Here is a 12,531-nt window from a genome sequence, read left to right as displayed (position 1 = left end):
CACTTAGTTTGGTGGTTGGAGGTGTTGTTCCAAAACTGTGCAGGAGCATGATGCTAATTTCCTACTTGGTCTCCTTACGCAGCATCAGAATGTCAAAGTTTATATAGGAACAGGATGGAAACACATTCCAGAATGCAATGCCTGGGTATGGTTACCCCAAGTGTAAAATATAATGGAGGTTTTTTTTTATAATATGTAAAGAGTCTGGGTCAGTAGTTGTCATACACAGGTTTGCATACTGTAAACCCATATTACAACAGAAGAAAGTTTCAGTACAGCTCTCCCATCTATCCATAAAGAAAGGTGATCCACCTGGACTGAGAACACACAATCTAAGGGACGGTTTCTGCTACCTTTATTCAGGTTGTTTAGCACTTTATCACACAAGTTACCCCATAGAAATAGATCTATCTGTGTCTATATGTACTGAACACAATGGAAATTTAGTGGATTAGATTACTGTTAAATGACCTCACTTACGTGATAAACTGAATTACATTACTTTAACTCTGCAACTATTTGACAAGCACATTTAAATGTAGGAGACCCTGGGGTGAAATCAGTGGAGTTAGTTGCTGAGTAAGGTATTACTCCACAGGAATAAAGATGGCTGAATCTAGCTTTGGTCTTGTCATTTGTTAAAATGAGAAAATGTATATGGTTTAAGGTAGAGGTATATGGATGTGTGTGCAGGGGGGGGAAGCAAGCAAGAGTTTGATAAGCTGTAACTGTTCATGAATACAATAAGATTCACAATGAAGTTTGCATGCTCTTATACTGTAATGATTGTCATTTTAAAACTAGCTTTTTGCCTTCGAGCTATCGGGGTAAAGACCTGCAGGAAAACTACTGTCGGAATCCCCGAGGGGAAGAAGGAGGGCCTTGGTGTTTTACAAGCAATCCAGAGATACGCCATGAAGTCTGTGACATTCCTCTCTGTTCAGAAGGTAACATGACACAGTTGATACCATAGAAAAGTCTCTTCTGCCCTGGAAGCAAGTGTGTAACTGTTATTAGAGAGTATTTATATATTGGCTTTGAACAAAGAACGGCTCAATTCTTAGTAAGAATGATTTAGCAAGAGATGTTTGAGTAGTGATATGCTTATCACACAAATTAGGTAATTTGAATAGCTCTCTAGTCCACTACAGATCAGCTAACAATTTCTGTTGTGTTCAGTACATTATGAAAGCACCCGTTGCAGGTCCATAGTTAATGTCAAGTTGACTTTAGCACTTTATATGTAGCTAGATAATGGATTTGAGGATGAATTCTGAAAATAAATTTTTGTTTCACCTTTCAAATGATGCTCATGTGACAATCTGTAAGGAACATTGGTCAGTGTAATTGCTGTAGAACATTCTGATTGGGTGCCTTCCAATTTAAACTGATATTTATAAATAAGAACATAAGAATAGCTATGCTGGGTAAGACTGATGATTCATCCTGTCTTCTGACAGTGGCCTGTGCCACTGAATGAACAGAACAAGGAAATTTTGAGTGATCCATCCCCTGTTGTCCAGTCCCAGCTTCCATCAGTTGGAGGTGAAGGGACACCCTGAGTGTGGTGTTGCATTTCTGACCATGTTGGCTAGTAGCCATTGATGGACCTGTCCTCCATTAGCTTATCTAATTCTCTTATGAACCCAGTTACACTTTTGGCCTTCACAACATCCCCTTGGAGCAAGTTCCACAGGTTGACTGTGTGTTGTGTGAAGAAATACTTCCAGTAAACCTGCTGCCTATTAACTTCATTCTGTCACTCCTAGTTCTTGTGTTATGTGAAGGGGTAAATAACGCTTCCCTATTCATTTTCCCCACACTATTCATTATTTTATAGTCCTTTATCATATCCCCCATTAGTCGTCTCTTTTCTAAGATGAACAGTCCCAATCTTTTTATTCTCTCCTCATATGGAAGCTGTTCCTTTCCTCTTGTAGTGATTTATTGGTTTTGATTTTTATAGTATTAAATCTCATGCCTTCCCTTCGGCACTTCACAAAATGCGGTCAATGATATTCAGTGTATCGATTCTAAGTGTTGGGCTCAGCAGTTCCACAGTTCAGGAATATATTAATATGACTGCCTTATTTACCTCAAATCCAAGCCCCTCTATACTGCTAATCAGCCCATTCCCTTCTTTTACCGCTGGCATTTGGAGTAAGCTTTACGGTATGCTAGGAAGGCAAACAAATCCAGGCTCTGTTGGACCAAGAACCAAAATTTACAGCCTGAATCTAAATTACACTCCAGCCGGGATTAGACCTGCAGCTGAATGCAGGATCAAGGGCTTCCTGGTTGATAATGGAGGGAGGGATAGCTCAGTGGTTTGAGCATTGGCTTGTTAAACCAAGGGTTGTCAGTTCAATCCTTGAGGGGGATCTGGAGCAAAAATTGGGGATTGGTCCTGGTTGGACTAGATGACCTCCTGAGGTCCCTTCCAACCCTGATATTCTATGATTTGACTGAAGAATTCATTCTCTAACTGCCTAAATTATCATTTTCTAAGGCTTGGTCTACGCTAGAAAATTAGGTTAATTTAGCTACAGTGATCAGGGATGTGGATTTTCCAGGGTGAGTGGCATAGTTAAACTGACCCAAGTCCCCGAGTATACAGTGCTAGGCTGACAGAAGAATTCTTCCATCAACCTAGCTACTGCGTCTTGGAGAGGTGGATTACCTTTGCCAATGGGAGAATCCCTCCTGTCAGCGTAGGTAATGTCTACACGGAAGCAGTACAGCAGCTCAGCTGCAGCAGCGCAGCTATGCCACTGTAATGTTTTTAGGGGTAGACACGCCCTAAGTGATTTTCACATTTAAATGTAAACGTATATTTATATGTAAATGTAATGTATATATAAATTAGTTATCCCTTTGTGACCCAAAGTTCAGGGCGCTGGGGATATTTCAGTTGGGAGCAGAAATTGATGATGGAGTCTGATACATTCTTTGATGAAGTCTTGTTTATTTATAAGGAATGTACATCATCCTGCTTCTCTGAATGCAGGAGGAACCAACTGCAATAGGACCACGTGCTCAGAGTCTAACTGATCGCCATATTGGGGGTCAGGAAGGAATTTTCTCCTGGGTCAGCTTGTCAGAGACCCGGGAGTTTTTTATGCCTTCCTTGGCAGCATGGGGCATAGGCCACTTGCCAGGTTTAAACTAGTGTAAATAGCGGATTCTCTGTAACATCAAGTCTTAAAATCATGATTTGAGGACTTCAGTAACTCAGCCAGAGGTTAGGGGTTTATTACAGGAATGGGTGGGTGAGGTTCTGTGGGCTGCAATGTGCAGGAGTTTAGACTAGATGGTCATGATGGTCCCTTCTAGCCTTAAAGTCTCTGAATCTATGAGGAGTGGTTTCTTAGCTTACTGGCCCAGGCATCTTTTAAGCACGCATGCCTGACCCAGATCATTCCCACATTTCTCTTAGGGTCACCCTGTGTTTACAGATTTCAGCTTTGTTTTCTTCAGGCTGTCTCTGTTTCTCCCTGGTTCTATGTTCTGCCTCTACGGGCTCACCCATAGACTTACCAAAACATACTCAGTACAAACCCTTCCACACAATCCAAAACTCCTGATTGAGTTCACATAACCCTTGTGCCTTAAGTGGGTGATTGTGATTAATGTATCCTTATTGTTATGCTAATGAATGGGTGCATTCACACCTGTTAATCTCAATGAGGTTTTAACTCTATCCATAACCTGGTTTCATCACAACTAATGTGCATGTGTACATATATTTATAAATATATATTTATATAATTGGCACACAAGCAAGTATCACTTATTTAATCAATAGTAACATTTCCTGCTTGGTGTGTGCTTTAGATCTAGATCTTTGTTTAACACTCAGACTAATTTCTATAAAGGCCCAAGAAAGAAGCTGGGTATGTAAATGCCTTAAATACTTCCATCCAGATGCATCCAAAGTAACTTGATGGTGAACTAATCTGGCACCAAATCTAAACATCTGACAAGATCTTGAAAGGAACCCACAGTGAGACGTTTTTCTGAAGGGCATTTCTTACACCTGTGTGAAATTGATGATCCAGGAAGTATTATTTTTATAACGTTATAATTCTCTGTGCAGGACAGCTTGAGTTTATGACAGCAATTTCTTTCTACTCGTGTTATGAGCTACTAATATACTATTTTTTGTTTTCAGTTGAATGCATGACCTGCAATGGAGAAAGTTACAGAGGGCCAATGGATCACACTGAATCAGGCAAGGAATGCCAGCGCTGGGACCTTCAGAGACCACACAGGCACAAATTCAGACCAGAGAGGTAAAATACTACTTCACTGTTTTGTTTTGTTTTTAAATTACACATATTCTGGTACTCATTAGGCCTAACCTCAGCTGGTTTAAATCAGCTGCATTGAACTTTATGGAGATGCGAATTTACATGGTCTGACGAGATATGTATGTCTGTATACACAGAGCAAGTGACGTCACTAGAAAAAACCCTAATATCATAACAACAAAATAAATAATAATAATAATTACTAGTAGCAGTAATACTTTACACCTCCCAAAGATCTCAAAGCCCTTTAAAAATACTGATGAAATTAGCTTTCAACATTAATAATTTACAATAGATCCATTTACTTCAATAAGGAATAGCTAGACCCTATGCAATTATCAGTCTTATGTTGCATAAGGTGTTAAATTATCCAGTTTATGTTGCATAAGGTGTTAAAAAAATCAACACTGATTTTCACCCTGGAAAAGCAACTGTGAGTGGCTGAATTCAGCATTTTATGATAATAGATTTATGTTTTGGACAATAACTTGATGAACTATAGATATAATGCCAAAAAAATGAGTTAGAAATAGCATTAAAAAACTGCAGACAAGAAAGGTTTTATTCTAGTGGGTGAAATTCACCAAAGTGCAGACAACCATCTGCAACATTTACACTCCCTTCTGGAGAGGCTGTGTGGGTGGGTTTAGGCCACACATAAAGGCCTTTGAACCCTTACTGCATTAGGGAGGGGGAATCTTTCATGGGCTTATACTGAAACAAGCTTTTCTGAAAAAAATTGATTTTAATTAGGCTCATTTATAAAATAGGTAAAATAATGCTAACCTACCTCACAAAAATGTTGTTGGGATTAATTCATATCTGAAAATACGTATCTGAGATCTTCCTCTGAATGTGTCCATATAAACTACAAAGTATTAATAATGAAATATATTTATTATGCTTTAAAATAAGGTATGGGTAGCTTTAGGCTATGTCTGCACTACAGCTTATGTCAGCATAATTTATGTTGCTCAGGGGTGTGAATAAATGAAAGCTACCCGGGGGGAAAAAGGTCTGAGACCTGCTCTGCATTACAGTCAGTTCGATGTAAGGCACTAAATGTAGCTCCCACCGATGTAACTCACCCACTTTACTGACTTCATAACTCCACTTCTACAAGAGGTGTACCACTTAGGTCTATGTAATTATACTGACGCAGTGTCAGTGTGGACACTATTGCTTACACTGAGTGTTGCTGCCTTTCAGAAGCCATCCCACAGTGTCCCATGCTGGCAATTAAATCAGTGCAAGTGCTCCTGTTGAGGAGAAGCACCACTGACACAAGGAGCATAGCATGGACATGCAAAACCAATTTATTTAATGTAGTGGCTGTATGTCAATGTAACTTAGGTCAACTTAATTTTGTAGTGTAGACTTGCCCTAAGGGTGACATCTTGGCATCACTGATGTCCATGGAAATTTTGTCATTGATTTCAGTGGAAATCTTATTGATTTCATAGGATTTCATTCCAGTGCTTGAATCCTGCATTGTGCTCTGCACAGACACACTGTTGCACCTTCATGGAATCCAATTGAGGTTGATGTGGCTTGGCGTTGAACATATTTATGAACAGTAAAAGCTTTAGCCCCCACAAAACACCATTCAGTTTTTTTTTAAGTGTGACAAATCAGAAGGCCAAATTAATCACTGGTGTAATTTAATTTACAACAGTATACTCATGCCAGGGATGCATTTGGGATGTAAATTTCAACATGAATAAATAAATAATGATCGTCCATTGGTGTTAAAGAGCAATCTTGGTCTATTTGAAAAAAAATATGTAATATTCAGAACTTCAGTGGCTAACTCTCTTCAAACCTAGAAGTGGACATGTCTCTGACATTGGAGAAGTGTCTTGTTGCTTTCTTAGCCATTGAAGTCAAGGTTTCTACTGCTGCTTCAGGGGTAGGATGGGGTAAAACAAATAATAAACCTAACAAAAATCACTAAGGAGGTGTAACAGGGATCTGAAAGATCTCAGGAACCCTTAGGATCCTCCTCTGATCCAAGCAGCAGACTATGGCTCTGGGTATGTTTGGGGGAAAGAGACCTGGAGACTGGACTAACTCTTACAGGTCCATTACATAATTCTCAGTGACATAAATCTGAGATTGGGTGGGCCAGATTGCAACCCCATCATCCAGTTTATCCCTGCTAGTTGTGGCTACCTGTGGGGGAAGGGACACTAAATGGTCTTCTGCTGTAGGGACTAAAGTAGCTACTGCTGACTCCCAGGGATGTGGAAAGAAGCAAGCAGATTTGAGAACACTAGGCAAAATCAGTAACTGGGCAGGACAATTTTTTCCCTACCCACTCTCTCTGTATATGAGCAAATGAGGGAGGTAAACTGGAGCTCTTCTGTTCCCCAAGGTTAGAGGAAGTCAAAAAGGGCTTCTTTCCCTGCTGCCCCACCCTATTCACGATACTCAGACTAGCTTTGTACCCTAATATCCTCCTGCAACCAAGGTCATCTGTAGTCCTTGCAGGGAGCAGATCCCTAAGAATCTATATATCTATTTATCTATAATAGACGTTGAGAATAGTCAGTGGATAGTGCTGGAAATTTCCCTGTTTATCTGTCTATATGGCATGATCCTGCAAGATGCTGAGCACTCTGGTAATGACTGTTAAGCTCAAATGATTCAACTGAAGTTAAGTCTGTGCCTAAGTGGGGGGTCTTGCTGGATTGGGACCAGAGTGCTCAGCATCTTGCAGGATTGAGCCTTTAATGTACAGTTACATGATGGCCTTTAGGGGAAATGGTTCTGATGATCTGACCCCCTTATCCTGTCCCCATCCCAGGGACTGATCAGTTGTAGGGGTCAGAGGAAGGTCCTGGGAGATATCAGGGTACTTTTAAACTTCATCCCCTCTCCCAGTTTAGAACTTAGTAATTGTCTTGAAGCATTAATGAGTATTGTCAAGCACAGTTGCTACTGCGGATAAAGGGCTCTCATGTTGCCATAGCCCTGTCTCCTCGCCCCATTCTGCAGGGTTCAATGAAAGTAATGATTGAACCCTCTTTCAAATTGTCTCCCAACCCCATCTTTCAAACCCTGCTGTAGCAGAGGGAGTGTGATTTGTCCCAAGGAAGGCAGGATTGTACAAACAGACTTTGGGATGAGTGTATGGTGGGTAGAGAACCCCATCGGCACACCTTTGTAAATCACATGTAAATCATGTGCTCATGAGAAGCACATCTGCTTGCAGTTGTGGGAAGGTCTCAGGTTCATAGGTAGTTAACATTTTTGTCCCCTTAAATAAGTTCAAGTTTAATTGGTGAGGCCTCATCTGGAGTACTGTGTCCAGTTTTGGGCCCCACACTACAAGAAGGATGTGGAAAAATTGGAGAGAGTCCAGCGGAGGGCAACAAAAATGATTAGGGGACTGGAACACATGACTTATGAGGAGAGGCTGAGGGAACTGGGATTGTTTAGTCTACAGAAGAGAAGAATGAGGGGAGATTTGATAGCTCCTTTCAACTACCTGAAAGGTGGTTCCAAAGAGGAAGGATCTAGACTATTCAGTGGTAGCGGATGACAGGTCAAGGAGTAATGGTCTCAAGTTGCAATGGGAGAGATTTAGGTTGGATATTAGGAAAAACTTTTTCACTAGGAGGGTGGTGAAAGACTGGAATGCGTTACCTAGGGAGGTGGTAGAATCTCCTTCCTTAGAAGTTTTTAAGGTCAGGCTTGACAAAGCCCTGGCTGGGATGATTTAATTGGGGATCAGTCCTGCTTCGAGCAGGAGGTTGGACTAGATGACCTCCTGAGGTCCCTTCCAACCCTGATATTCTATGATTCTATGAAGTTTTCACAGTAGTCCCTCGGGCAAGCCTACTTTTTGTTCTCTTTCAAACATGCTGCAAAAAACCTGCAAAACCAAAGAACCAAAGCATTTTGCATTTATTGGCAATAAGTACATTTTACTTTTATCCCCATGTTCGGAAGTTTGTGGCTGTTACTTATGACCATTTAGATAAAGTAAGTCTCCTTATTATGCTCCCCCCTCTTGTCTGTTTAACAGAGGCGAGACAAACATGGAAACAATTAAAATAACACAACAGTTTCAAACCTTAACAAGATAAAGGGAGAGGGAAGTTTTAAATATTTTTTGCAGTGCCGGAAATGAGGGCATGACCTAGAACAAGCTGTGTTACCAAAATGGAGCTATCATTAGTAACAAAGCAATTGAAAATAGCTTCCAGTTTGAACCCAGGGTTGTTGCACTAGAGAACCTGTTTTCTTAATGAGTCTGGCATGCCAGGCAGTGTTTATATAATCCACACTTAATTTGGCTGTTTGGAAAAAAAAAAATGAGGCTTGCGTGTCTGTCAAGGGATGGTCATGCTCTACAGTGGAGTGAAGCGATTAGCTGAGTTACCCCATCTGGTGTCCTGCATATTACCACAGCTGAGTCTCCCTGCCCAAGAGCCTGATTCTGCTCAGTGCTTCCTAGGAGACTCCTCTATGGGAGTCGAGGGAATTCCCCAACCCCCATGATCAGGTCCCAAGCCAGCAGGCAATGTATCAAACTTGTCTCAGCTGGAATTGGTTCTTGACACGTCTTGTGCATGCCTGTATAGTGTTGCCAGCCAGACGTGCTGAACACATTTGTTGGTGTGGTTTGCAGATATCCTGACAAGGGCTTTGATGATAATTACTGCCGCAATCCCGATGGCAAGCCGAGACCATGGTGCTACACTCTTGACCCTGATACCCCGTGGGAGTTCTGTGCAATTAAAACGTGTGGTGAGTTAAAGCAAAAATTTATTGCTTCCTTTTCCTTTCCCAAATCTGGACTCAAATAGTCTGTTCTAAGTGGGTGGGGAATATAACTGTTATTGTTCATTCATTGTGCTTTGTTCAATTTTAAAACAGAGTAAGCAAAGAACAGCCCTTACAATCTCTTTAATCTCTTTTCATAAGACATAATCAGCAATGCATTATTTAGCACTTTTTATAGTTATTGTATTATACACGTCAGCATGCCACACTCCCATCTCTTCCACACAGACTGCACTAAGATGTCTTCCTTGTAAACACCACTGTGCAGTTTATTTACAGTGTTTTAATCCTTCCACCAATCCATAGCAGTGTCTCCATACCTCTTGACACTGTATCTTAAACTTTCTAACCCCTTCTCCCAAACAGAGGAGGGGGAATAAGGTGACTCTAATCAGAGGGACCCCTTGGTCAAGCTCTCCTAGCTTTCTGTTCCTCTCCTTTTTTCCCCTTGAGCATGCATTCGTATGTCCGTTTATATAGCTTCCCTGCTAATGGGCTAGTTGGCTCATTCACTCACTAGCCCCAATCTGGCCTGGTAATCAGGTACACCTTGTCCAATTAGGCATTCTCCAGGTGAATCTAATTAATAATAATAATAGTGCCTAGAGTGCTGGCTCAAGTGCTAGACCTCATGACTCTGTCACATGTCTCCTCCCTTTTTCCAGTGGAAAGATACGTCTTCTTCCTCACTTTCCCTCCTTTTCTAGAGGTACTACTAGGCCTCTGCCCCTCCTTGCCCTAAGGGTGTTTATCTTGGATCTTGTTATAAGGTCCATCCATTCTCCACCCACAAGAATCAAGTTTGGTGGGTAAGGGTTGTCCCCATAATTCTGTCTCTGCCGACAGGTTGTCACACCAAGGGCAGTCTGTTGGGTTGTGCTCACAAGAAAACCAAAATTAAAAGAGCACTAAGGTTTCAAAATTGAGCACAGAGTAATTAGGAAATGCCAAAATTAAGGTTGTCTATGCAATCTTAATTCCACCCCTTTGGGTGTATGTATTATGATACAGACTTCAATTACATAATCATACACATTTCTAAACAGGTCTCCTGCCACATTCAGTGTTCAGGATGGATAGTGCTCACTGAATGAGCAGCTATTCAATATTTTTTATCCTTGTTCAATATGTAATCTCCTGGCTTGCTTACTGGACACTATTCAAACCCTCCACTGAAGACAGAATTATTCATTTCCTTATGGGATTTCTATAGTATTCATCACTATAGTATCTGAGTGCTTCGTAAACATGAATAAATTTATTTTCACAATGTACTTGTGAAATAAGGGGTGCTATTATTCTCCATTTTACTGATGGGGATCTGAGGCACAGAGAGATTTAAATGAAGTGTCTACTAATTCTGAGTGCCAGTTTGAGCTGATTTTTAGTGTCCTTAGTATTATATAGCACTTTATATTTTCAAAATACAGCTCCCACTGACTTGTGTTGCAGTCGTGAGTGCTCAGCACTTCTGCAAATCAGGTGTCTCAAGTTGGGCACCCAGAGAATAAGGAACACATAATTAGTGGCCACTTGTGAAAAGTGTATATAAGTGACTTGCCTAGCATCACATAGGAAATCTGTGGCAGATGCAGAGATGGAATCCCCCTGTCCAGGGCAGCATTCAACTGCTTAAACCATGAGACAATCCTTTCTCTTCTTGCAACCCTGCCTCCTTCATTACACACCTTTCAACTTCAGCAGCAAATGAAGCAGGGATCCTGCAGACAGCACTCTTTCACTACACAACCCTGAGGCATCTCCACAGCAGGTCCATCCTGTGCACTGAATGAGACACGAGTCCTTTGGAAAAAATGGAACGGAATCACATAGTTAAGGGCTGTGCCATAATGCACATGCACAAGCGACGAAATTAAAGTCACACAGGGAACTTCAATTTTGGCATTTCCTGGCATTTAGCTGGACTTTGCTATCTTACCATCGTTTTTAACATAGTTTTTTTCTGTGTAAGGATATATGGACTTATGTCTTGAGAGCTCTTTATGTGCAGTACTATTCTTCAGAGAGATTGTGGCTTTGGTAAGGTTTCATGGTTATAAATGATATCAGAATTTGGCACAGTTAGTTTTAAAGGTTAACTGATGCTGTTAAAAACCCACACCATTAGAACTTTTATCCATGCGGAAGCTGAATTTATTTATTTGTGGATTTAAAAAAAGAAAAGAAAAGAAAAGAAAAATAGTTGAGTGAACCTTTATGATTGTTTATTTTAATTGTTGTAGTCCTCTGCAATTTTGGTTTTGACTGAGACCAGAAACAGAAGGGGGGGGGGGGGCGCTCTTGTGGTATTTTCAACTAGCCCAAAATGAGAGATAACTGGAAATTGTATGAAAAATATATTCTTCCAGTTTTCTAGCCCCTCACTGGTCAAAGTGTGGATAAAACATCTGGGGCCACATTCTGCTTTGCACCCTTGTATAGTGTCCAAGAGGCTGCTCACAGTGTAAAAGCAGAATTTATCTCCTTACCTTTTGGGTTCTTATCCAATTTAAACTTCTCAATGTTTTAAAATTTTGCCCATCAATACTTCTGAACAGTCCATAGTCACTTGTGCTGGTTTTATGTTACTGTAACCTTTTTACACATGACTCACTTCTCATTACCCTGTATTTATGCTGGTGTAATTCTGTTGACTTCCGTGATGTTACTCCTGATTTACTCCTTGATGTAGAACCTCACTTTGAGCCTAATTCTGCTTTCACATATATCAGCACCAGTCTAGAATAATTCCATTAAAGTCAGAGGAGTTACATCACTGTAAAAGTGGTGTAAAGGAGAGGACAATTTGCCATGCTGTATGATGTCTATAAAGGGAGTGTACAGAGCAGTGGCAACTTACTTAGAAGTGACCCTGCTGCCTTATGTGATCAAAAATAGTGGCTTCAAAAATCTATACATCAGTTCATGTGTGACCTTGTGCCAAAAGATTTCCGGTGAACTTCCCCTGTGAACTACAAGCAGCTTATTCTATATATTGGTATCTGGACTTTTTGCTACTCGAGCGTCCGACTTTGGCCTCTAAGAACAACTGGGAAGTTATTAAGCCAAAGACATCATCTAGTTTGGACCTAGTTTTTGTCTCAAATATAAAACAGTTGAGTCTATACACCTAGTTTAAAGATTATGAAGAGCAATTTACTATTCGTTTCTTTAGTCTTTATTTTTTATTGGGTAATTCTTCCCACAACCATTGCTGATTAGCCATGGGTGCCCCTGGAAAAATGGGTGCCCCCAACCTGTTCCGCCCGCCCGGTGCTCCTGCCAGAGATTGGGGGAGCACCAGGTGGGTGGGGAAGGGCAAGCTCCTGCGCCCCGACCCCACACCGTGGCAGGAGCACTGGGCGGATGGAGCAGGGCAAGCTCTTGCTCCCCAACCCTGCTCTCTGGCAGCAGTGCTGGGGGGGGCTTG

The 12,531-nt window shown here is 41.1% G+C and overlaps 1 protein-coding gene across 2 annotated transcripts in view; it reads left to right on the top strand.

Annotated features, from left to right (window-relative positions):
* The window catches only part of HGF (hepatocyte growth factor), a 78,913-nt gene that overhangs the window by 26,796 nt on the left and 39,586 nt on the right, over positions 1 to 12,531 (top strand). The window contains exons 5-7 of one of the 2 annotated variants that reach the window (XM_073328630.2): positions 820 to 947; positions 4,172 to 4,292; positions 8,947 to 9,065. In XM_073328630.2, coding sequence (XP_073184731.2) covers positions 820 to 947; positions 4,172 to 4,292; positions 8,947 to 9,065 — 368 coding nt within the window. Of the gene's footprint in view, positions 1 to 804; positions 948 to 4,171; positions 4,293 to 8,946; positions 9,066 to 12,531 lie in introns of both variants that reach the window. The other variant, XM_073328629.2, reaches the window with a different exon arrangement.

Source organism: Lepidochelys kempii, chromosome 1 (assembly GCF_965140285.1).
Source record: "Lepidochelys kempii isolate rLepKem1 chromosome 1, rLepKem1.hap1, whole genome shotgun sequence".
Lineage (NCBI taxonomy): Eukaryota > Metazoa > Chordata > Testudines > Cheloniidae > Lepidochelys > Lepidochelys kempii.
The sequence above is the reverse complement of the archived record's forward strand: the minus strand, read 5'-3'. Positions and strand labels throughout refer to the sequence as shown.